Source organism: Grus americana, chromosome 2 (assembly GCF_028858705.1).
Source record: "Grus americana isolate bGruAme1 chromosome 2, bGruAme1.mat, whole genome shotgun sequence".
Lineage (NCBI taxonomy): Eukaryota > Metazoa > Chordata > Aves > Gruiformes > Gruidae > Grus > Grus americana.
In genome coordinates, this window is record NC_072853.1 from 81698747 (window position 1) to 81723756 (window position 25010).

At 39.5% G+C, this 25010-nt stretch overlaps 1 protein-coding gene across 3 annotated transcripts in view; it reads left to right on the plus strand.

Moving 5' to 3' along the window:
- TRIO (trio Rho guanine nucleotide exchange factor) overlaps window positions 1-16476 on the plus strand; it is a 255922-nt gene extending 239446 nt beyond the window's left edge. For 2 of the 3 annotated variants that reach the window (XM_054814117.1, XM_054814118.1), the window contains 9 exons: window positions 3112-3359; window positions 4165-4303; window positions 4657-4684; window positions 5607-5769; window positions 7848-7969; window positions 10459-10537; window positions 11224-11424; window positions 12093-12231; window positions 13712-16476. In XM_054814117.1, coding sequence (XP_054670092.1) covers window positions 3112-3359; window positions 4165-4303; window positions 4657-4684; window positions 5607-5769; window positions 7848-7969; window positions 10459-10537; window positions 11224-11424; window positions 12093-12231; window positions 13712-14254 — 1662 coding nt within the window. In that variant the 3' untranslated portion in view covers window positions 14255-16476. Of the gene's footprint in view, window positions 1-3111; window positions 3360-4164; window positions 4304-4656; window positions 4685-5606; window positions 5770-7847; window positions 7970-10458; window positions 10538-11223; window positions 11425-12092; window positions 12232-13711 lie in introns of those variants that run through there. The other variant, XM_054814119.1, reaches the window with a different exon arrangement.
- The last annotated feature ends 8534 nt before the right edge of the window (window positions 16477-25010 follow it).

Sequence of the window (25010 nt, forward strand, 5' to 3'; positions counted from 1 at the left end):
TTTTTTAAATGCATGCATTTCTTTATAGAACTGTTTAACACACAGAGCTTTCTTGACTTCTTAGTTCTTACACTTACTTTTATAATATCTTCAGAAGAAAAAATTATGCTTTGCATGTATCGTATTTTTATCCTGATCTTCTTTCAGCTTTTCATTTGGTTTAGCTCTTTCTTCTGTTTATCTTCAGTCTAGCAAATGTGATGATAATACAATATCTGGAATAATTGGAGTATTTCGCAATTACTGCACAGCATGTGAATCAAGATGGTGGTACTTTTTGTATGCAGAGAAGACTTGCATAGAATTAACTGATGTCATTACATTAATAAGAGAGGGACAGACAGGGTGGCACTGAGTTTTCAAAACATTTGAACTTTGATACTATCTCAGCAAAAAAAACGTTGCTTGTTTTTATCTTACTGTAAAACGTAATATCTGCATGCCTTTTGCTTCACAACTGTGTTTCTTTTAGTTTGGTAATTGAGATGGGTCATAATTCTTCATTCGTAACGTCATTTCTAGGCCATACTTTAGCAGAATTTCACTCCACATTCAACAGGACAGAAAAAATGGGTTGTGAAGGTTTATTTTGATTTAACTATTTGTGTGTATGTATTTACATGCATGTGTGGTTAAGGTTGGTTACTTATGGAAAAGTTACTTCTAAGAAGAAGAAAAAGAAATTGGCTTTGCTAGTATTTCAGGAATATGGGAGGAATTTTTTATATTTTGATTATAAATCCTCCTCTAATCCCATAATTGAGGTCAGTGATGACCAGCAGAACTTGCAGTAGAAAAATATGAACTGTGCAAGAATTATGACTTCCTTGCAAGGCAAAGAAAACAGCTATCTTTCTGTGGTGAGAATAAATTCTGATATAAACACATTCACAAGAACATTTGTCACATAGTAGTTACCAGACACTTGTTTATTTAAGTTTTATCTGTCCTTGTTGAAAATAAGAAATATTCAGAGTTTAATATGATCCTTCAAGACTTAACTATTAAAAAGAAATGCTATGTTACAGGAAGGTCAGTCCTGCAGTTATACAAATTCTGCTGCATGCTAAGAAACAGTATGCTCAGGAATAGTGTGTGGGGCAAGGTCTGGGTCTTAGGTTGGTTTTGCTACTTCAACCTTCCCTTCCTCCCCTCCTGTAAGTCTAAGAGAAGGAGTTAAAAAAACCAGCTTGCTCTGAGTAGAGTTGGTTTTTATCTAGCTGACAGAATCTAGCAAGTTGTAATCTTAACTTAAGCATTGGCTGAAAAGGAGACTGGTTTTTTTGTTCTACTATTCCCAGTTTGCCTGAATCAGGGAAAGGGCTTGCTAATACAAAAGACCACGCAGACAGTCCTCTAAGCCAGATAAAATGAGTTCTCCCACTGGAAATACAGCATCTGGAATTAAACATAAATATTCTTTAGTAGAGGTACAATCCACGATGAGATCTTTCTCTGGTAGCATTTGCTTCATCATCCTAATAGGGAAAAAGAATGGACTTGACTCACCCAGTTGAATAAGATAGTTCAACTAGAATAAAATGTACAGACTCACTGGAAACCCAAGTCATTAATGTGCTGCATGTGCTATGAACGAATAATCTGAGATTATTCCTTTCCAAATGTCTTGGTTTGTCAGTAGACTAGCCAACCAAAACACTCAGGGGAATCACAGGCACCAAGAGATGAAGTGACTTGTTCACAGCCATTAGCAGGTTGGAAGAGAACGTGGTTTTCTGGGCTCCCAGTGTACCATGCTGTCTGCTGATCCCTGCTGTATCTCCTCAACACCGGTGGGAGAAATATTTGACCGTTTTGAGAGAAAACGGTGACACTGTTTTAATCCTGCGTGCCAAGCTTTCCACTCATTGCTAGCACATACATGGTGCTAACGTGTGGTTATGCTATACAAGCCATAGCTGGGTACTGATTTCCTCCACCAGTGAAATGAAACAGTTTGAAGTAAGAACAGAGATAAAAGATAGGCGCGCACATATATGTGCTTCATGTCACATCATTAATAGGCCATCCACTTTGTTTTTAACTTACTTCAGGAAGGAAATAACTTATTTCAGGGAATATGTTGCATAACCTAATAACAGATTTTATACTTCCATTTAGTAAACCTCATATGAGAAATGCATACAAATGGACAAAATATGTCTAACTTTAAAAAAAAAAAAAAATCCAGTTGATTTCTGTCCAGGAGAAGGCTTTTTGTCTTGAAAAGTAGCATGACTTTTATTAAAGTATACCTGATCAGCCTTAAATAGCTTTCTGCAAGTGTTCAGTGAGGAAACAAACAACATTCATGAACACTAGTTGAAAGTGTATGATAAACAGCTAACAACGCTCAGCTATCATAGTCATTAATCAGTTAGGAGTGAGATTTCCAGCTTTATTCTGATAGTTCAGTGAGCCTATTTTGCCCAAGAAATGAACAATTTCTTATTTTAGTATTTTACCTCATCCTACGTGTTTGAAGGAACAAATCTGATCATACAGATTGAATCGGGAACAAGCCTTGAGGTTTTGAGAGAGATTGTCAAAAGCCTATTTTTTTCTTTTGTACCTTGTCATGTTTCGTGTGCAGAAGGCTGGTGTCTGAGATCTAACAAATAGTGCTAGGAAAGACTGTATGTATTTTTCGTTGTTGGAATTTCTGGTCTTTATGAGGTAAAGTCTTGACCTGTTACGATATTAAAACTACACCTGTAAGACCATGAAAAACTGTCCTACGTGCTGTGCTGTAGTTTTGTTGCCTGATAAAGGTGTAAAAGTCAGTGTCTGAGCTTGAAAGGAAGACCAGTTGAGATCTGTGTATAAACTGACTCTTAGTTAAAGGAAGTAATCCTAAGTAAAAGTAACGGGAATAAATTTCTGCATCAGCTGTACGTGAAGGTATTCAAAGATCGAACTAATTTGCACAAGATAACTCGACACAGGCAGCTCTAAAAGAGAAATCATAGCGGTCTTCTTTGACTACAGCATATGTGGATCATGCAGGTAATGGTTGTAATGTAGCAGGCCAAGAACAGCCTGTCTTCTTCGTGAACTTTAAACTTGATTCTTTTTTCTCCCCCTCCTTGTGCTTCCAATTGACACTTGCAGAGTGAAAGTAGCAGCAGTAGCAATATCTCCACCATGCTGGTGACACACGATTACACGGCAGTGAAGGAGGATGAGATAAATGTCTACCAAGGAGAGGTCGTGCAGATTCTAGCCAGCAACCAACAGAACATGTTTTTGGTGTTCAGAGCCGCCACTGATCAGTGCCCCGCAGCCGAGGGCTGGATTCCCGGCTATGTCTTGGGGCATACCAGTGCAGTCATCATTGACAACCCTGATGGAACCATCAAGTGAGTGCCTGGGTGTGTGTAGAAGGGAAGGAGGAAGAAAAATTTCCAGTTTAGACAAGGCATTGAACCTTTTAAACCACAAGTTGATGTGATCTTTGAGAAATAAATGAACATCAAGCAGAATGAGTACTTGAGAGATCCTTTAGCAAACTTCAAAATATAAGAAAGCCCAGAAACACATGTTCCTTATTAAAAAGCTCTAGTAGTGCAATCTTCTGGGAAAAGGTGATGAAATAATACCTGATTTAAGAGCAGCAATAGTTACTGGTTAATTTAATAGAATGAGTTGTCAAGCTAGGCACCTTTGTTTAGGAAAACAGTCACAAATGTTTGTTTCAAGTGAAGTGAAATTTCAGTGTTCCTTGATCTTGTCTTTGAGAAGCAAACCTGTTTAAAATTTCTGGTTGTGCTAGGAAGATCTGTCTCAAATCTGCAATGGGAGAAATTATATCAAAGTTCTTAGCAGTAAAGCTTTATGTAAAGCTTCTGTAGGTTGTATTTGATATGGATTTCATACTGATCATTGCTCAGTTTGATCAGCAGTTTGTATTTTCATATAGAACATTTACCATTCCAGCAGCAATTTAAAGAAATACCGAACTACAGACTAGTCTTACTAGCTTGTTTACAGTTTTAACCAAGGGTAGCATCCCTTGTGGAATAGTTAGTTTATTTGATTTCAGTATACTTCAGTACAATGAAATCACATTTTGACACGCTTTTCCAATGCCATTTGAAACTAGAGAATATAACGCATAACCCGGAGTTGAAAAAAATTGATCAAAGTTTAATGTTCTGTATTCAGGAAGTCAACGTCTTGGCACACAGCACTCCGTTTAAGGAAGAAATCTGAGAAAAAAGATAAAGACGGCAAAAGGGAAGGCAAGCTAGAAAATGGTTACCGCAAATCCCGAGAAGGACTTGCCAACAAGGTTTCTGTAAAGGTAAATGTTACAAAGATGTAGTACTACGTTTCCAAAAGGACCTGTGTTGGGATTTCTTTAAAAGTAACTTCTGTCAGAATTTCACATGAAAGAACTGGAGGCAACAGTGGGTTTAATGGACAGTGTTTGCCAAATCTGAAAACGGGAAGATAGAATCTTTGAGCCTGCAAGTGTGGTGTAGCATAAGGATACTGCAGAAAGAGCAGAGTGGTGCAGAAACTCTGGTGTTCAGATGTTTCTTGGATCTTTGCGGGCACAGCTAACTTTGAACCATCCCTGTACTTTATTTTCTACCATTCTTTAATTTCTTACAGTGTTATAAGGGCATTAATTCTTTAATTTCTCCTTTCCAGCTTCTCAACCCCAATTACATTTATGATGGTAAGTTGCTTTAATTTTTAAAAGTCCCAGTAAAATATAATTTGATTAGAACATGATTTACTTTGTTTAAATTTGCTTGACATGAATTACATGAGGAACTGAGTGTTTTCCATCAAAATATATAGGCTTTTTTATGGTTGGATAAGGGAGACAGTTAATGAAATATGTCATACTTATTTTTTTAAGATGCAAGGAACGCTTTTTTGTTCACAAGTCCAAAACAACATGAAACGCAAGGACCACATGACGTGTTCAGAAAGATTTGCATTCTGCTGTATTTGCATGGAGACCGTATGGAAGTTGGGCCTTGCCAAATTTGCAAAATAACAAGGCCAGGAATTGGAGACCACCTGCTTCATTTTTAACCTTGCACCCTAGGGAGCATTCAGGGCCTGGCCAGTGCAGAGGCTGATTAGGACAAAGATAGTGGCCCCCTGGGTCAGAGCCAAACTAGGGTTTTATCTTAATAAACAGAACCAAACTTTTTGAGTTTCACCTGTATGCAAAGACGGAAACCACTACAGTGCCTCAGTGGATGAGGTGTTTTGTGTTCCCTTTTGCAAACTTAGCTGGATATAAAGATAGCCTGGCTGAGCACGTCCTTAAATACTTTTCATTGTAGAGTTTCGTCAGCTTGCCATAAACAGGGTGTTTGGTTCACCGTGGTAGGCTTCGGGGTTAACCGTGGCATAGCAGCAGTGTGTTCAAGTTCATGCAGAGAAAAAAGTCACTAGCTCTGCAGAGCCCCAGCAAGTGGCCTAACCATGGATGTGCTCCAAGAGTAGAGGGATAGATAGGTAGATGCACCTTGGAAATTTAAAGTACCATACCGCTTTGTCTAATATAAAAGAGAGCGTGCAAGGAGTAAAAAAGCAAATTGATTAACTTCAATTGACCTGGTGCCATTAACTTTCTTTTTCAGTTCCCCCAGAGTTTATAATACCATTGAGTGAGGTAACATGTGAGACAGGAGAGACCATCGTGCTTAGGTGTAAAGTCTGTGGTCGCCCCAAGGCTTCAGTTACTTGGAAGGGTCCTGATCATAACACACTGAGCAATGACGGTCATCACAGCATTTCATACAGGTATAGTAATTTGTGTAATGTTCAACAGGAACTGCTGAAACTTATATTTCCTATTTGCACCCTTGGTGCAGGAGAGCCTTTGGCTTTGAGGCATAAAGCTAGGGTTGTCCTCAGACAGAAATGTTTCACAGCTGGGATTTTCTGGAAATGTTGTGTAACTTCTGTGTAGGGCTGAGGTACCCAAATGTTGTATTCTGTTAATTTTTAAAAACAAAAGAAAATTCAACTGGTACTTCTGATTAACTATTTCAGAAGCCATTGTGATTCTGTCACACTGACCTTGTGCTTGAACCAGTGTGTTGTGACATGCCAGTGCTGTGACATGCCATCTGCCAATCTCTTATTTCCATTAGTAGCATACCATCATTTTTGAGGCAAATGACTGCTTTCAGATCACATTACAGTATTTTTCAAAGAAAAGCCTTTGATTCCAACTAACATGGCAATGTCACTGTTCATTGTTGAAGCATAGAAGTTAACATTTTTTTGTCTGTTTTTAGCTTTGCTGTGATAAAACTTAACAGACAACTGAGAACTCAAACGCCTGGTTAGCAGGAGAAATTGCTGTGTTTTGGAAAGTGAAACTGCATGTTAGAAAAGTGGGTTTTTTTCTGAAAATACATTCTTTTATATACAGAAAATCTTGTTTAATGAGTAACTTCAGTGTGAAGAAATGTCTTATTTTATGAATTATGCTCTCAATTCAGAATAAGGTGGTTTTTTGTAAAAACTTCCTTCATTAATGAATAAAAGAGTATGTTATCTTCTTAGAGATTGTACAGTATAGCCCAACGTACCTGCAAACTTGATGGCATGTTATACTGTTCTTTTTTACCTCTTGCTGTTGCTTTTTCCTTTTCACTGGGTATAATTTTTTTTTAATGTGGCAGCTCTGCTACTGCATTCAGGACCATTGTGAGAGATGAGTAAGAGTTAGATTCACTAGGCTTAATTCACTTTTACAGAATTCTATTCAGTAAATCATGTTGTGGCTGACAGATTTTTAGAAATAATAATTTTTTGAGCAGAGGGAGGGCGGATCATCTTCCTATGTTCCTAAAATTTACATTCTTTTTTTCCCTGAAATTAAGTTGTGTGGTAAAGACCGTGACAAATAGTTTTTGGTTCAGTCAGTCAAATTACTTGCAGTAACTGGAATGAATCCAAAGGAAAAGCAATAAGAATGGTAGAAAATCTTGAAAATATGCCCTATTGTGAAAGAATAACACAATGTTAGGGTTGTCTTGAGCCTAGAGGTGAAAAGTGTAGGGAGGACTTGCCAAGTATTCACATTTGTAAGAGGCCTCTGCAAATAGAATTATCTGCTGTTCATGTCCATGGCAGATGGTCAAGAAAGTACTAGACATGAATTGCACAGAGGAAGATTTAAGTAGACATTTAAAGACAAGCCATCAAACAAAAAAGGTGGTTGTGCAGTGAGAAAGGTTAAGGAAGAGTCTGCAGAATCTTTCTCCTGTGGTCTTACATAGCTTATTGCTGTCTCTGCCCTGGAGCACAGGGAAAACTTAAGTCTTTTTTTAGTTTCCTTCCGTCCTCATTCTCCCAGATTCTGAGGTCTCCAGAGTTGTGGTGAGGTGCACCTTTTGTATTGAAGGTGGAGCCCACGCTGTAGGATGCTCTGAAAGTACAAACGTTAGGTCATCTTTTATATGCTGGGAGTCAGGGATGGAAGCTAACCTTTCAGAAAGAACCATGATGGATGGTTGTCTCAATACAGCTTCTCATAATTTGAAGAAAGTAGAGGAGGCAGGAAAAAACAGGGGAAACATTTCAGTTTTTCAAACAAAAGGGAGCCTGGGACATGCTGAGACCGAGTGTCAGTGAGGATGTTTTTCTAACAGCCTGTAGGACATTCGAAGATACTTGATGGACACAAAGTGCTCAAATTGTGGTAGACATTTCTGAAATGGCAGGGACAGGGTTAGTAACGTTTGTCCAGAGAGAGAGGGGCCGCAGAGTAAGAAATATTAATAGTATCAATCCAACTTTATCTGATTTCCATAACTTAAGGTCTGTAAAATGAATATAAAGTTAACAGATGCCATTGTGTTTCCCAGTGACTTAGGAGAGGCTTCACTGAAAATCATTGGCGTCACTGCAGAAGACGATGGTATCTATACATGTATAGCTGCAAACGATATGGGTTCGGTTTCATCTTCTGCCAGTCTACGAGTTTTAGGTAGGCCTGTCTCTTTGCTTTTTTTTTTATCTAATTACATTCAAAGTGTCTGGTACTCATGGTACAGGAAAAAGAAAACCCCGGCTCTTGGGCGCATCCCTCTATTAAAGGAGTATTATGGCAAACCTTTTCACTTGTGATATATTACTTGTTTCACCAGGGACAGATGCACTTTTAGGATGTAACTAATTAGAGGTTCATACAGACAGGATGCCTACACAGTATTGTCAACATTCATTTACCTTGTCTGTCAATACTAGTTCAATCATTCTATGATAAACTCATATTTTATCATCTGCATACTTAGATTACCTCAATGAAAGTTTCTGTGCCAACATATATAATTTCTAAAGCGTACAGATAAGAAGAGAGTAGCATTGCTCTGTATTTTAATATGCTCCTTTGCTCGAATTGTAAAGCCACGGTGTTCAGGAAGACATATAACTATTTATTGTCTTTGCATGATGGATCTATACTTAAATTACATTATTTCAGTACCTGAAGTGAGGTAACCCGAATGTTTGTGAGAGAATGAAAAGGAAACCTGCAAAGATTAAAAATGCCTGTGTTTTGGAGGCAGACAGCAAAGGAAAACAATGTTTTTTACTTCATGCATTTGATGGCATAGTGATAAGTTTCAGTGCGTGTTTGTACATTCAGTTATTCTTCTCTTAAGTGTTCTGGATTTTCCATTTTTAGAAATGGGGAAAACACAGTGAGGATAGAAGGTTTTCTTACATGAAGTTTATACCAATTGATGCTATCTGGGTCCTTTAATCTATTAAGAGGCCCACATATTTATCCATTGGTGAGAATTAATTACTAGATTTTAGGTGGAATGTCTCCATCTCAAATTGACTCATATAAATAAGATATGAAGTGCTGCATTCTGTCTTTGTACATCTGTCCCAGCTGATACGGGGACTTGTACAGTTGTCACGAATCTTTCCAAAATACATTCTTTCTCCCTTTTCCCCGCCTGCCCCATCCCCCTGCCCAAAACCAAGTTTGCTATTTTCTTGGAATGTTGAAACCAGACTGTGAAAAATATGCCTCTTCCAAAACTTCATCTGAAATTTTTTGGGGGTTTATAATCAGTGCTGCCACTTTGAGCTCAGCTTGTTGGCAGCCCTAGTAAGTGCCTTACTGCCAACATATTGAGGTGGTGATTATTCCCAGCATTATTCCCTGCTAACTGACCCAAGACAGCCAGTAGTTAAGCCCTGGAATGGGCGTGCTGCAATATATAAAAGAGGCAGAAACCAAAATTTTGGTCTTTACACTAATGTTTCCTGAAAAATAGAGCTTTTTTTTTTTTCCAGGTAGCTGCTACACTGTCTGATCACTTTGTTTTTTCCCAGTGGCAGGTGTGTAGTTGATAATGAGACATTCCGTAAGATGCCTGTTCTTTTTGCTGTTTCCTTCAACTTGCCAAGGTTACTCATTCCTGTACAGAGAGTTCCCACTGCACCTAAATTAATTCCGCTATAGAATTTGTTCTGCTGCATTGGCTGGGCTGCTTTGGTGTGTAATCCGGTTTGTCTTGCTGCCACCCTGTGTCACCTGGGGATTAACAGGATGGGTGATTCTACTGATAGTGTATCAGCCAAGGAAACTTTCTAGTCATGGAAGTAAGAGCTCTTGATGGACAAGAATCAATGCGAAACTGTGTGCTTTAAGTAACTTGTGTAACGAGAGTCATTCCTACACCAGTACAGAAGCCCCAAACTGTGATTTCGCCAGAGTCACAGAAGTCTTGTAGACTAAACTACTGTCTTTCAGCCACAATCCTTAGTCTTACTGACCTTGTCCAAAAGTAAACGTTTGCTTTTCAATCAAAACTAAACCAGAATTTGGTATGTCTCAGTTACTCTGCAACTAGACTTCAAAAGACAGGCAGCTGTATTTCCCTAGCCCTTCTACTCAGCTCTACCAATACTTTTACAAAAGTAAAAAGTACAAAAACTGGCCCGAGTTTTTCTGCAACCATCCTACCCATCATTTCCCCAGTCCGTAAAAGCCAAATGAAAATGCTAAAGCTATAGCACAAAGTAAGGTTTCAACCTAAGTCTGTGAAGTCTTTTTCATTCCTTTGGACTTGAAGGACTTGCCATTTGATTGTAGTCAATTCTTGTGCATTATCTCCTCCAGAATACTCTTTACCTTCTGTTGCTGTAGTAGTCTTTATAAAGCATCAGTAAAGTAGTTGCTTACAGAAGTAATTTGCTTTCTGAACTGCAAGAGCATGGGCAATATGAGGCCATGAGTTGCTTTTTAATATGCACACACTCAGCTTCAAGCAAAAGATGATAGGAGCCAATCTGAGGCAAATTCCTCCTGAAATCTGTTCCCAAACTGAATATGAAGTCCAAATATTCCTCCTTTTGCAAACATCTGAAACAATCCATTTGTTACAATCGCAACAGTTCAGTTCTGAGGAAGATCTGACGATATTAAATGTTGGCTAAATGGGCCTTCTCTCTTTGTAGGTCCTGGAAGTGATGGGATCATGGTAATCTGGAAAGACAACTTTGATTCCCTCTACAGTGAAGTGGCTGAGCTTGGCAGGTGCGTTCTGTATGCTGATCTCCAAAGTTGTCTATGTCAAAATATGAACTTCCCACTCAAAAAATGAAATTCTCTTTGAGAAATACGAATCATATGAACCTAAAAGGCCAGAATTACATTGGATTAAATAGAAATGAGGAAGTGCAAATCTTACCAGCAGTAGATGGCACTGCATAAACAGAACATATTTAGGCTGAAGTGATATCATAGCTTAAGGGATGTGTGTTTTGCAAATACTTTGGAAGGCTACATAGTCTTTTTTTTTTTTTTTAAGCATGCCTTACAGTGACTGACACTGCTTCTGTAATGTAGCTCTCCTAAACCTTTTTGTTTAGAGTATGAAAATTACAGACATAAAACAACGAAAATGAGCAAAATGCAAAATAAGTCACATAGAATATTCATTTCTCCAACTTAATGATGACCTTTGAAAGCTGGATGCTACTTTGACTTGAGTTCTCTGCAAATGTGATAAAACAGATCTCTATCAGGAGCTACTTGTTTATACAGGCATATTTTGTAGAAGATGCATGTGCTTAAAACTGTTGCTTATGTCCAGAAACTGCTCTGCAAGGGTAACTTACTAGAGATCTAAAATTAGATCTCTCTCAGGGTATCTTTCAAGGTAACAGTATGTCCTTAGAGAATCTCTCGGTTAATTCTTTCCTTTCGATATTGTATTCCAGGGGCAGATTTTCTGTCGTTAAGAAGTGTGACCAGAAGGGAACCAAGCGAGCAGTAGCCACTAAGTTTGTGAATAAGAAGTTGATGAAGCGAGACCAGGTTACCCATGAACTTGGAGTCATGCAGAATCTCCAGCATCCCCAGCTCATTGGCCTTCTTGATACCTTTGAGACCTCCACCAACTACATACTAGTGTTAGAAATGTGTGTGGACCACAATGTTATCTGTAAAATACAACCTGTGCAGCTGACTTTCCGGGGCTTTTATAGTGGTTTATGAATAAGGAACTTGAAGGTTTCACAGAAGTTTGAAGATGCCTAAATATAAAATCACAAGCATCTAATGCTGTTATTAAAACATTGAGTATATTATTACATTCAGAAGGAAATAAACTGATACATTAAACTGATATGTAGGTGATTATCTTAGTTGAAGGTCTAAGAATTATTTTATATCAGGCAGTTACACAAGTGAATTAGCAATGTTGTGATCTTGGTAGCTTGATATCAAATCTCTTCATACACTAGTCTTGTGTCTTCTAGATGCTGCAGGCTATGGTTATTCCTGTAGTCTATGGCAGGACATATCTGATTTTTTTCAAGTCTGGCTAAAATTACAGTATTTCTTCCTTTCCTTCTCTGCCTTCACCCTCTGCTCCCACTTCAGAATTACAAGTGCAGGTCAGCTATAAGTGATGTAGAATATTTTCACAGATGATCAAGCCAAACATCAGAAACAGTGATTACTTGATGCAGTTTTTTTAAGGGACACTTGCCTTAAATATTTTTTAATATAACTTTCAAAACTTATGTTTTCCTTTCAGTTCTGATATCTGAATTAAAACAAAATTTAACCCTTGTAATTCCAACAGGGCTGACCAGGGTCGCCTTCTAGACTATGTCGTGCGATGGGGAAACCTCACAGAAGGGAAGATCAGACTCTACCTGGGAGAGATTCTGGAAGCTGTGCAGTATCTTCACAACTGCAGAATAGCACATTTGGACCTAAAGGTGAGGAGTGAATGGGATTCCTGGCAGTGTGTGCTATTCCAGGCATAAAACTTTCCCTCTTGTAGGAAACTGGCAGATTGGAGCATAGAACTGTGAATTGCTTTGGGACTGTCTGAAGGAGGGTATGGGGCAGGGCTCCATTCCCAAATGCTTTAGATCATTCATAGCAAGCAAAGCAGAAACTTTGAATTCCCTGTGCTTTCTCCTTAAAGCTTGCTGGCCATGTGTCTTCCTTTTTGCTGGAAGTAATTGCTGATTGGAACAGTTTTGTATTTTTTATTTTCTGAGGACCTTGCAGCAGAAATCCATTTCTTTCTCAAGAAGCGTAGAGTTTGTTGTGAAGAGACTGCTTTTCCTATGTTCCTCTAAATCTGTTTCTCATCATTGCACTTTGAGGGTTATGGTATCTGTGTGAACAGTACCTATTGGTCCTTTGTTCTATGCTGTGAATTTTACTTGAGCCACAGGATTTGATGCATTCTGGTAGGAAAAGCTATGTAAGGAGATCTTAAGGTTAATATTAATAAAAAACTTATTCTTTTACTTATATTGTCTACCTGTATTTCAATAATAAGGACCTATAGCATTGAAAATTCATCTTTGTAGGCAGGGTCTCTTTAGCCAAAAGGGGTCATGATGAGAAAAAGCAAAAAGAGCCAGCATCTTCGCTCTACATACTTCTGTTTTCCAAGCAGAACCAGTCTGGTCTGCATATCATGGAGACCCAACGTTTAAAGTTTTCTAGTGCTATGTGGAGTTCACCAGTACTTTTTCCAGTCTTAAAAACTAGTTGTAGGTAGGTCATTCTTACTTTGCTAAGATCCCAGCCACAGCAGCAGTACCTTCAGAAATAAAACCATGAAAATTTCTCCTGAGGACATGTGCATCCAGCAGGATCTGCTACTGCCATAGTCTCCTAACAGTGCTTGACTTCCATCTGTACAGCTGCATTACATTAAAGAATCACCAAGTAAAGCTGAATTCTGTTGAAAGCATCATGAAAATTCTGACAAAGTCTTCCAATCTTTAAATAAATACAAGGGGTTTGTTGTCTCTCTGTCATAAAGCAAATAGAGCAGTTGCTTTATTCACCCTCTTGTTTGTAATTGCTGTTCTTTAAGCTTAAGTTCCCAAACACAGGTTCCTGTGAAGCTTTCAGAGCTGTTATTGTGAACATCTGCAGTATTATCTGGCAGAACTATATTTCCTGCAAAAATTATAGTGCCAGCAGCTGAAACACATCCATTGCACGCTGTAGTTGTCAAGAGACTGCCTGCCTGTTGGTCTGGGGGAAGCCTTGGTAGGACTGCCTAGGAGCTTTGCAGAGCTGGCCTGCAGCAGTAATCCTCACAGCTTGTAGCTGTTTGTTATGTTCTTGAGTGGACAGCACTGGCTGGGAAACAGTAATGTTGAAGCGTTAAATGTCTGGTAGACTGACTTGAAAAAATGACATTTTAACTTTTCTTTTTATGTTTTCTAGCCTGAAAATATTTTGGTGGACCAGAGTTCCACTAAGCCAACAATAAAACTGGCTGACTTTGGAGACGCAGTCCAGCTCAATACCACGTATTATATCCATCAGTTACTTGGAAACCCAGAGTTTGCAGCTCCTGAAATTATTCTTGGAAATCCTGTTTCCCTCACTTCAGATGTTTGGAGCATTGGAGTGCTCACATATGTCCTTCTTAGTGGCGTCTCTCCTTTCCTGGATGAAAGTGTAGAGGAAACTTGCCTGAATATTTGCCGCTTAGACTTTAGTTTCCCAGATGACTACTTCAAAGGAGTTAGCCAGAAGGCCAAAGATTTTGTATGCTTCTTACTTCAGGATGACCCAGCTAAGCGTCCCTCGGCTGCACTGGCTCTCCAGGAGCAATGGCTGCAGCTGGGGAATAGCAAAAGTGCTGACAGCATTGACATATCCAGACTGACTTCGTTCATTGAGCGGCGAAAACACCAGAATGATGTTCGACCCATCTGTAGCATTAAAAACTTCTTACAGAGCAGGCTCTTGCCAAGAGTTTGACCTTGCTTGAAGTTCTCTCTCATTCTCTTTCACCTGCCAATCAGACTGGAGATGGACTCCTCCTGCCAACCAATCAGACTGGAGATAGACTCCTCCTGCCAACCAATCAGACTGGAGATAGACTCCTCCTGCCAATCAGCTGTTGACTTGAATTTTGAGGAAAGCAAACCCCGAGCCAACCAGCTGCTAGCGAATGTTCGTGTGCAAACGCATTCCAGGGGGACCCGCGCAGGGTGGCGCAGGGGACTGGCAATGCAGACTTCACTGGGGTGGAGGACGATAGCACTGTACTCTGCAAAAAGCAGTCACGAGCGATACAGTAACAGTATTTTATTCAGGTTTCTGCAAAAAAAAAAAAAAAAAAATAGTTTTTTTAATAAACAAGAGTTGAATTTTGCAAGCGAACTTAACTACCGTTTTCAAGATTTATTCAAGGAAGAAATACCTATGTTCAAAGCACTGGTGTTAAACAAAAATGAAATCATGCCTGGAGAAGACTCACCCAAATGGCTGCCCATTGATACGGCCTCCATTTATAACATCTGGTTTTCACTTGGTCCTAGAGCTTTCCAGTTGCCTCGCCTGTATGTATCTCACGTAGCAGTGCACTGAGATCAGACTCTGCTTTTAAGTGCATCCAACCTCAAAGTTTTTGCATACAAATAGAATGAATCGTTTTGCTCTGATAAAATGTAGGCCTTACTTGTATATAGACTGTTACCTGCCTTCGGTCTGTAATTTTTTTTTTTCCCCACCCCTCCCCTTATCCTTTTTTTTCCCCCCCTTCCTAAATGGTGGTATACCACTGTGCGGGTCTTCAGTTTGGGTCAGTACTCGCTGTCCCCTTAGACAAGGACTTCGGGCTGGTGCCCAGCTTGCCGACCCGATTGTCAAGCAGTATACAGCAGGATGAAATACTGTAAATGCACTCATTTGGGATTTTGTTTTCTTTCATATCATGTGCAATGTTGTGGCTTTAACATTTTATGCAACTATTTATGAGGACCTCTGTTGTAACTGTAATAAATATATAGAAAAAGCACATACTTAGTACGGCGAGCTTTATGGTTTTGTTTGTGTGTTTGGGCTTTCTGGGTGGGCAGGGGTGGGTGTGTTGTACCACATTGTCATGATTAGTTTAAGATGAGGATTAGCTTAGAATTTAGTCAAGACTAGTCAGTTTTAAGGATTGTTCAAAAAAAAAAAAACTAAAAAAAAAAAAGAAACCAAGAAGACAAACCGAGAGAGAGAGATTCTTATCCCAGATCTCAAACTGGTTAAGAAGTAGGGTGACACTTTTTAAAATTTATTATTATATTCAAAATGCCAAAGTCTGACTTTCCCAAAATCAGTCTCAACACTTACTACTTTTTAGAATTTTCAAGTCTGTGTTTACTTCTTTCTGTGAAATGAGCAAATGAATTTTGTGCTCTTTGGTGAAGAATACATTCAGAAAGTAGTGGTCAGATGAGGAGAATCTGACACGTAATGTAATTGTCTTAGTAACTGGTTTTAAGGTTGAAGTAATATTAACGTGAGCTATTTAAAAAGACAGAGATGGTTTTCTGTGCATCACTGAGTTCATATGGGTGTGTTGTCATCTATGTGTGAAATGCCATGTTTAAAGAAATCAAGCCGACATCCCACAATAGTTAGATATATGGGTCTTAAGCCATAACCTAGCTTGGGTTAGTTTTGAGCTTTGCGGCTTCCACTGTATTCTATTTATTCCTTTTTTTGTTTTTTGGGTTTTTTTGTAAAGTTGTACAGAAACTTTTTAAAAGAAAACAACTGACTTCGAAACTGGATGTGTATTCGTACCAACCTCATATCATTATGTTTGTGTATTATTTTCCTTTATTGTTTTAAATTTTTGCTTTATTTTGCATGTATATTTCTTTGTACAGTGACGTTACATGTTTACACAGTATGACGTGATGTAAATATTTTATTTTGCCATCAGTTATTTTGAAAAAAATTAAACATATTTGACATATTTGTCTGATCTCTTGCTTTAAGGAGTTTGAAAGTTTAGGTTTGGTTATATTTTAATTGGCCTCTGTATTTAAAAAGAAAAAAGTACATTATTTTATTGCCATAAAATTAAATTTCAATGATGTATCTTTCTTTCATGCCTTACAAAATAATATTTGCCTTTGCTCTCAGTGTTGAGTGCTTTGTAGCGTCATCATTACTTTTATATAAAACATGCGTAACTCTAACTGTGGAAATTCATTATAGTCTTTATTAGCTAGTAAATGTGACCAGCAGAGTTTTCTACCAGATGTTCCCAGTTAAAGACCGAAGGCTCATATTTCAGTTTAATATTAAACTGGGGAACAGATTTCCCACATCTTTTAGGTATTCCAGATTCATTATAAGGAAAAGTTACTTTCAACCACAAAGACTTGGGTTTTGCAGCTAAACTCTGCTCGCATCCTATAAGGGATGAAGCAGAAAAGTTTTTCATTGTGTGCATTTATCTCTCTCCCTTTTCTGCTATCATTAACTCATTTGCAATTCAAAATGAAGTGAAAGGTCAAGGAACAATACGGAGTGTTTATGCTTGTTACTGCATTTTATACATTATTTTTTTCCACTCTTTTTTTTTCCTCTATTACCCGTCAGGTGATGAAATAGTCCCTTTATCCCTCACAATTTACTACTGAGACAGTTGAGAGACACATTTTGTATTGAGACAAAGAATATTCAGGGAGGATGCACTGCCAAGGAAGAGCCACGGGAAGCTTTTTCCATGACAGGGAAATAGATGCCAACATGCTCCATGGAAGAGTTTGTGTCCTTGAGTTCTTGAAAATACTTTTGCTTGACTGAACATACACTCTACTGGGGAGAAGTTACCCAAATGCTCTACAGAGACATAATGTACTTGTAGATGTTTTAAGTAGCAGAGATACGTACTTCCATTCATATGTGAACAAGAGTGCGCTGTTTCTGGCCCTCTGTGTGAGCCCTGTTACTTGGGGAAGCTAACATCTTTTGAGAGAGTAGAGTTTTGCACTAAAACCTGCCGGCTGTTCAGTGCAAGAGCTTCCAGCTGAAGAGAGCTTGAATGATGGGCTCCTCAGCTTGGACATCTCTTCAAATGCTTTAAAGAGATAATGTATGTGTAAGGTCCTTTTGTTTTGCTAAATTGTGTAGTGGGGGCTGCAAATACCACTTGGCCTCAGTTGGGCACAGTTCTCCGTGACTGTTCTGCACGCAACAAACCAGCACCACAGACTGACAGTGGAAACCAAAAGCATGGGTGAAAGGAATTGGTATCAGGTTTCTAACATGAGAACGTTGTAGAGCATAGGGAATGGCAGTCAACATCGTAGCTGAAAGGGGGAAAAATAGCTAGGCATGTTCTAGAGAAGAATGTGTCCAAATGTTTCTTTTTGATGACATACCCCAATCACTTCTTACTGATAGTTTAGGAAGAAGAGAAGAGGTTGCCAGACTTTAAAGTCAGTGCACGTGTCAATACTTTTCAAGTGGGGTTTGGGAGTGCAGGAGTTCTCCGTTGCGCATTCGATGAATGCAGCTTAACTTGAAAAACATTGTGCAACTGCTAAGCAGAAAGCCTGGTAATATTTCCATGGTCAGGGAAGCAGCCTGCGTTGCCTTCCTGTGGGCAGAGGCTTAACACATGCCTGCCTGTGGGATGGGACAGCCTGGTTTTATCCTGTGTGAGTATAGGGATTGCTTCACTGTAAGCCATCCTCATTCTCAGATGGGACTATTAATGTGTCGATGAATAGAAGAAAAAATTAATTGTTTTTCCAAATCCAAAAAGCATGCTCAGGCCAGGGCGCAACAGAGATCTTGCAGACTGACACAGCAAAAGCATCTGGCTTCCTAAAAAGATTTCAGTACCTTTGCAAACCTGATTGGTAGTAGAAAATGCCTGAAAATATAATGGAATGTTCTTTACATGTAACATACTGCATGATACTGTCAGGAAGCATTAAAACCCCACTGCTGAGGGGGTCAGTGTAGGACTCCATCAAAAAGAGGGGCTGGTGAGTGAGAAATTAATGTAACAAAGGGGAAAACCAATGGCTAACTTGAGGTTAAGCCCCATGGTTCCCAAAATCTTAACAGAAATGAAGACAGGAATATACTTAACCAGCATCCGTGGGTAGTGAAATCTATGCGTAGCTGGTATTTAGTGAAGTATTTGGTCAGCCGATCTTTGCTGCGAGCAGCAGTGTGTTTGTGTGCTAGGGATTAGTGCAAGGAGCATTACCAGGTCCGCTCCAGTCTGGAAGATGAGCTAAGCCTTACGTACCCTTTCCATGTGTGTATAGGCTCCATGGGGGCGTGTTACTAATTTCTCTGCTATAGGGATTCAGTTGCGTGTGGAGGTAGGTAGAACCTGGTAAGACCAAGTTTCTGTATTTGTTTAAACCAGCTCCAGGTATTGTGGTGTTTTTGTCAGAACCACTGCTTTATCCCTCAGGCAGGCAACTTCTGATTATTTTTTTCTTCTGAGATTAAATATTGACGGAGGTTATATTATCTGTCATACTAAATGGTCTTCCTGACAAAATGTCTTTGCCTCTCATGGAAGAAAAGTCCATTGAGAATTATGTAATATCTAATTAATGTTTTAGAATGGCAATAAACCATTGCTATCCATAACTTCGTGTAGCAGCGAGTTATACAGTCGAGCTCCATACTGTGTGAAGAACCCACCGGTATCTTCATTTGATGCCTCTGAAGTTTTGGGTTGGAAAAGACAATGAGCAGTTAATCTTCCCAACTTTTGTGTCCTACCTCTGCTTTTACAGTCTTCTACCTTACTTTTCATTTGGTCCTCCGTTTACCAAGCTAAAGAGTACTGGTCTATTTATTCCTCGTGGGGAAGCTATTTATCATCTTAATTGCCTTTTTCTGAACCTTCCCTAGTTCCAAGTCATATATTGCCTATGATGGGAGAGGGCAAAGCTCACACAATATTCATGATAAAGGTGCATCATGAGTTACACAGTTGCAAAATGGTACTTTGTTCTCCATTCCTTTTCTAAAAATTCCAAATGGTCGCCTTGCTTTGACTTCTTTTGAGCTGATACTTCTTAGAATATTAAATCCTGAGATCACGTTCCCAAGTTGAGTGGCAATGGTCAATTTAGAGCCCATGATCATTTATGTAAAACTTGGATGCCCCTTTCAGCACACCCTGCACGAGCATTAATTTTCTCTCACTGAATTTTCTCAGCATCTTTATTTCAGCCTACGAAGCTGAGGTAGTAAGATTGCCTTAGGGAAAGATTGTTCTGATGGAATTGAGCATGGAGATCTCTTATATTAAAAAAATAGAAGCTGACTACTGCTGGTCTCTGGCCTTCATTTTATGACTCAGTCAGCCTAGCTCACCTGATGTTTTCAAGAACTTCTTTCACAGGAGTCTATCCTGACAAGAGATAGTTTTCTTGCTAGCTCCTGGAGCCATCAAACTCGTTTCCTCTTATCCTGAGGAAGGAAATTGTAACCCACCTTGGACTTGATTAAGCTGAAACACTCCACTTTCAAATTAAATTTCAAACATCGATTTTAGTGAGGCTAGCACCCTCACTTCATCAAGAGGACTTACTAGGGTCTCAAGCAGGAGGCTTGTTTCCACACTGAAATCACACATCAGGAGTGTCTCCAAAGATTAGCTGCAGAAATTTCACACCAAGCTTCCTGAAGACTCACCTGGCAGTAGTCAGCACCAGGAATTAACTTAGCACACCCTGAACTCAGTCTCTGTGAGGGACTGCTGTCCCAAGGGTTACTCCCAAATACTGAGGAAGAGCTGGCAGCAGCTGGAAGTTTGCCCTGTTGTACCACTGGGAATCTGCCTAATCACTCCGGTTGAATACCAGTTTACATCACATATCCTGCCTGTTTTTACACATCTTGCCTGTGTGTTGCTGAAGATCATGGGTTCCCTTGAGATGGATGGTTCTTCAAGCTCTCAGACTTTCCCTTCAGTGATGCCAAGATCCACTGAGTATTTGCAGAATGATGTCATTTAGTTTGCCATCTCGCAAGACTGATGGTGAGAGAGTACTTCCTTCTTTGGTGATGGAGCTCTCTCCTGGGACTCGGAGGGTTTGGGACTCTGCTTGCCAGAAAAACGCAAAGCTAGGGAAATGTGCTAGTCCCAGTTACAGGACTTAATGCATCCATTGGTTTGTTCTGGTTTTGTTGCTGTTGTTGGGAGCTTTAGATGCTAGTGGACAATCTTAGCTGTTTCACGCTGATAGGAAAAGAATGTCATGTTGTATCATGAAGTCTTAAGGGAGGCTTTTAGGATGGGGTGTCCATGATCACCAAAATGTCAAAATCGCTCACTGCTTTAGAAGTTTGATGGAGGCCAAAACTTGTTTCTTCCAAGGATCTTCCACAAAGTAAAGCAGGGTGTAAATCTGGTGATGATTGCTCCTTTTACCCTGGTTACTTGTTGTGGAGGACAACTGGACATCGCTTTTCAGACCTGGTTGCAAAGAACATAATCCATGCTGTTGTACTCCATCTCATAGCTTGGGTGTTGAATGGTTCTAAAGTGAGTCTAGTCTTTATTTGTCTTTATTTGTCTTTATTTGTCTTTATTTGTCTTTATTTGTCTTTATTTGTCTTTTTGGATTAAGTACTAATTTTTCTAAGTGGACCTGTTTTTTCACTTAATGTTTAGCTATTCATTTCCTTTTCAATAGTCTGCTTAATAGTCTGTTACCTTTTAGAATGGAAATATGATATTCTCTATTTGATGAAGTATGGATATAGTATAAATATCTGATACGTCATAAAGTATAAGGTTGCAATAGCGGTCAGCATGTCTGCTGGGGAAGTCATCTGCTCGCTGTAAGAGGCGCTCTGTTTTCTCTCATCCCACTCTGCGGGGAATTTTTAGGTATAAAAATCCTAGCTGAATTCCTATTACACTGGTGATCATGATATGGATGAGATAATCATCTGAGCTTGTAACCATTTCACCTTTTGACAACCTTTTTTCTTCCAGGAGCGTGAGAGAGATTCAGGTCTAATAACCGTTCCTTCTAATGTTGTTTTCTTCCAGGTAATTTATCAGGTTTGTTTAAGAGCTTATGCTGGGCCAATAGCTGTGAGTTGTTTCTGCCAGGAGTCAAGAAATTAATGTCATTGTTTTCTTTTCCCTCTAGCACATTTCTGTGGTCAAAGAGTTGCTTCATAACTCACACAAAACTTCAGCTTTGTCCTTTGTTCTGCAGAAAATCAAACCTTTCAGGGCAGTCTTCGTACACGGTGGCTGCCAAAACTAAATAATCTAATGGTGTGAGCCTGAGGAATTTGTCTCACTGGCTAGCTGGCAGTTTCATGACCTGCAGCAAGCCTGTCAAGGTAGATCCACTACCTCTGCTGAGAGCATTCTCTGCTGCAACTCTGGCAATAGCAGTGGAAAATGTCCTTGTCCTTCTGATTTGCAAAGTCATTGTTGGGGAGTTGCATTTGCATGTAGGCACTACGCCGTTCCTCAGTTTCCATGTATGATGCTTCTCTTGTTGCTCAGTGAAAGTCCAAGATATGCATTCAGTTACTGTGCGCACGTGTATGCTGTTGCCTGGATTTATCACACAGTATGGGACACGTATGCAAGCACTCACAAGAGAAAAGAAAACTAGCCATTTGATCGATCTCTTTGAAACATCTCTGTATGTTGCTTTTTCTCCAGTTACCTTCTGAAGGATCATCAGATGTGAGGCAATGAAGGATATAATGTCTGTACTGCTAAATTACATTGGCACACGTGGATAACTGCGCTGTAAGAAAGGGTGGCAACTGCGATGGAGTGCATGCGTGCTGCAAATACTGCAAAAAGCTGTATGTTGAGAAAGCATATAGATTTCTTCAAGGTGTGTTGACTGCACATACAATTCTTGGTGGGTTTTTTTGTGGGGTTTTTTTTGTTTTGTTTTTAAATTCAGGGGATACAAACTAATGCCATGCATAAAATGATACTTTCCTTTGCTTTCTCTGTAAGTAGAAATATAGCAGTGGTGAAGAGAGACATAGGTGATTATTTATACGCACAAACAAAGGAAACCTGGTTTCCTAGGGCTTTGCCTCAGAGGTGAATCATGTGGTAGTTCATGGGAAAGAAATCAAAGCTGTCCCCAAATCTGAGTCACTCATGATACTTATGACATGATAACAGCATGAGCTTGTTCTGCCTGATGTCTTGGAGAAGCTGAGGGTGCTACATCCAATTCAGACAGCTAGCAATTCCAAATGTACTCGGGGGGGGCGGAATACAGATGGAGATTGGGGAGAAATCAGACTACAGAGAGAAACAGTGAAAGATGGCAAGCAAACCCAGAAAGAGGGTTACTGTACACGTCTTACTAGGATGCCAATGACAAGTTAGCCTCCCTAGGAGTAGGCATGGACAACGCTGGACTTTAACTGCGCATCTGATCACTGCCACCGCCTCAGAGTCTGACAAAGGGGAGAACAATGCACCTACAGAAACCATGGCATGGCTGCCTGTGTACGTTCTGCTTTTTGGTATGGAACTTTACAGCAAATATCTGATTTACTTAAACGTCTTTTCCTCCACACTGATACAATGCTGTTTGCTACCTCTTTGCACTGGGTGTAAGTTTTCTGTTACTAGGTCACGGCTGGCTTTAGAGAGTGCACTGTCAGCCAGCAGTTCAGCCATGAGAAAGACATCGCAGCCAACTTTCAGCATCTTTGGAGCAGGATGGGAGAAATGCTGAAGAGGATGGTAACCCCTGGAGACGAAAAAGAGGAGAACCAGCCTGCACACATGTTCAAATATGCAAAACAGAAATTGAGATTTTTTTACTCTAAAAAGTATTTCCAGTAATTTCCGATAAGCCAATGCATCTAGTGGAGGCAAGATGAGTATACTGAGAGTAGATGGCATCCCTTCAAAATAATTCACTGTGCAAGTCAAAAGCTTTCCCCTAGAAGTATTTGCTGTTTGTCTTGGAAGCTAATATCCCAAAGAGACTGCAGAGATAAAGTTCAGAGAGAGGAAAATATCTTTATTTGGTATTTAATAAAGACATTATAAGTATCTTTGAGTAAGAATGTTGTGGGATAGTCAGTACGTGGCCAAGAGGCCTATGATTCCTTTTTATCTTCCAAAGGATTTATGGATGGGTAGGGATGGCATTTGTTTGTGAAAGAAAACATCTGTTTCTGTTTGCATGCTGTGACTTTTCCAGTCGTGAGTGGTTAGGTAAGTAGTACGAGTACTTGATTAAAGTTGAATCTTCCTCTTCAGTCTGTAATATTTGGTTTGACAAATAATCAAGAAATGTATTTTTCCCTGTTAGTTAACTGCAAGAGTTAAGGGGGATAACCTTTTACAAGGCCTAAACACCATCTGTCGTTTTTAAAGAAATAAGCAGGAAATGGTAATGCTCTTTTCCATTAGTTCAGATGTGAACTCTTTCTGTACTTAAGTACTCCACAGAAACTCTTTATCTGCTTTATAAATCTATTCCCAGATAACCTGAGTATTTTTTCTAGCAATCTTGCTTTTCTAGTTTATCATTTCTATCACACATCAGACCCTGTAATAGTAAGCAACCATTGTGATAATCTATTTATGTTTGAAGTGGCTTTTTAAAAAAAAAAAAAAAAAAAAAAAGATTGAAACCACATGTGCATGTTGTGGAATCTAATAGCGTGAAAGATGCAGCTGATGTTGTAAAGGTTTGGGTTTGTGGTTTTTTTGTCCAGAGCCTTGGTATTACTGTCCTACATCATGCAGTGGTTTATTTTCCATGGTTAAGTTTGCTTGATGTCAAACATTGACCTTTTTGCCCAAGTCAGACAAAGAAGTATCAACTTCTGCCATCTTACTTGAGCTTCTCCCTCTGTTCTGTTTTAGAGGTGCAAGGGAAAAGCTTTCCAATTGGATAAAGGGGTATTAGATGAAGAATGCATCTCTTTGTAAATGTTGGAGGTCTTCTATACTGAAGTAGTATAAGGGTGGGTTGTGTTATGTATAAACAGTTGTTGTATTTCTCTTTCATGCTGTGGTGCTGTCACGGGGCATCTGCCACCCTGCGTTATTGCAGCTATTTCTTGTCATCAAGGCTTTTTTAAAAATAAATAAATAAATAAATAAGAGTTTCTCCAGCCACTGGAAGTGAAAATTATGTTATTTCATCACAGAGCAGTGTGGCACTCAAAGGCGTACCTGTAGCAGGGATTGCTGTTCTAACTTTTCTGCTGGAGGACACAATCCCCAGAGCTCTGTTTGCATCGCTCTGGGGAGCTCTGCTGGAGCTGGTGTCCCAAGACGTCTATTCCTATTTCTCCAAGTTCTTCCCTTCTGTCCATATTTATGGCTCTCCTACACCACTCTGTGGGAGGGAAGGTGAAAGGGCTCTTTGCTAATTGTGAAACACTTAAAAAGGTCTTTCCTAGCTGCTCTTTGGAGGAGGGGTGTAGAAACACTTGTGTTGGGGCAAAAGAAAAGGCACAAATGGCAAATCATGAGAGCTGTGTGGGAAGTCGTGCTCTTCTGCTGACTGCCTGTCCTCAGTTATGGTGATGGACATTAGATGGGCAGGAGGGATGTACTCCCAAGGACACAGGGTGTACCCACCACGAGGACGCAGCTTCATGTCCAAAGTACCCTGTCCTAGAAACAAAGTGCTCAGGTGTTGAGAGCGTTTTTTTGGGAAGAATCTATGCACACGGAGATCCAGCACTTTATAGAAAACAAGCTATATATAAAGATTTG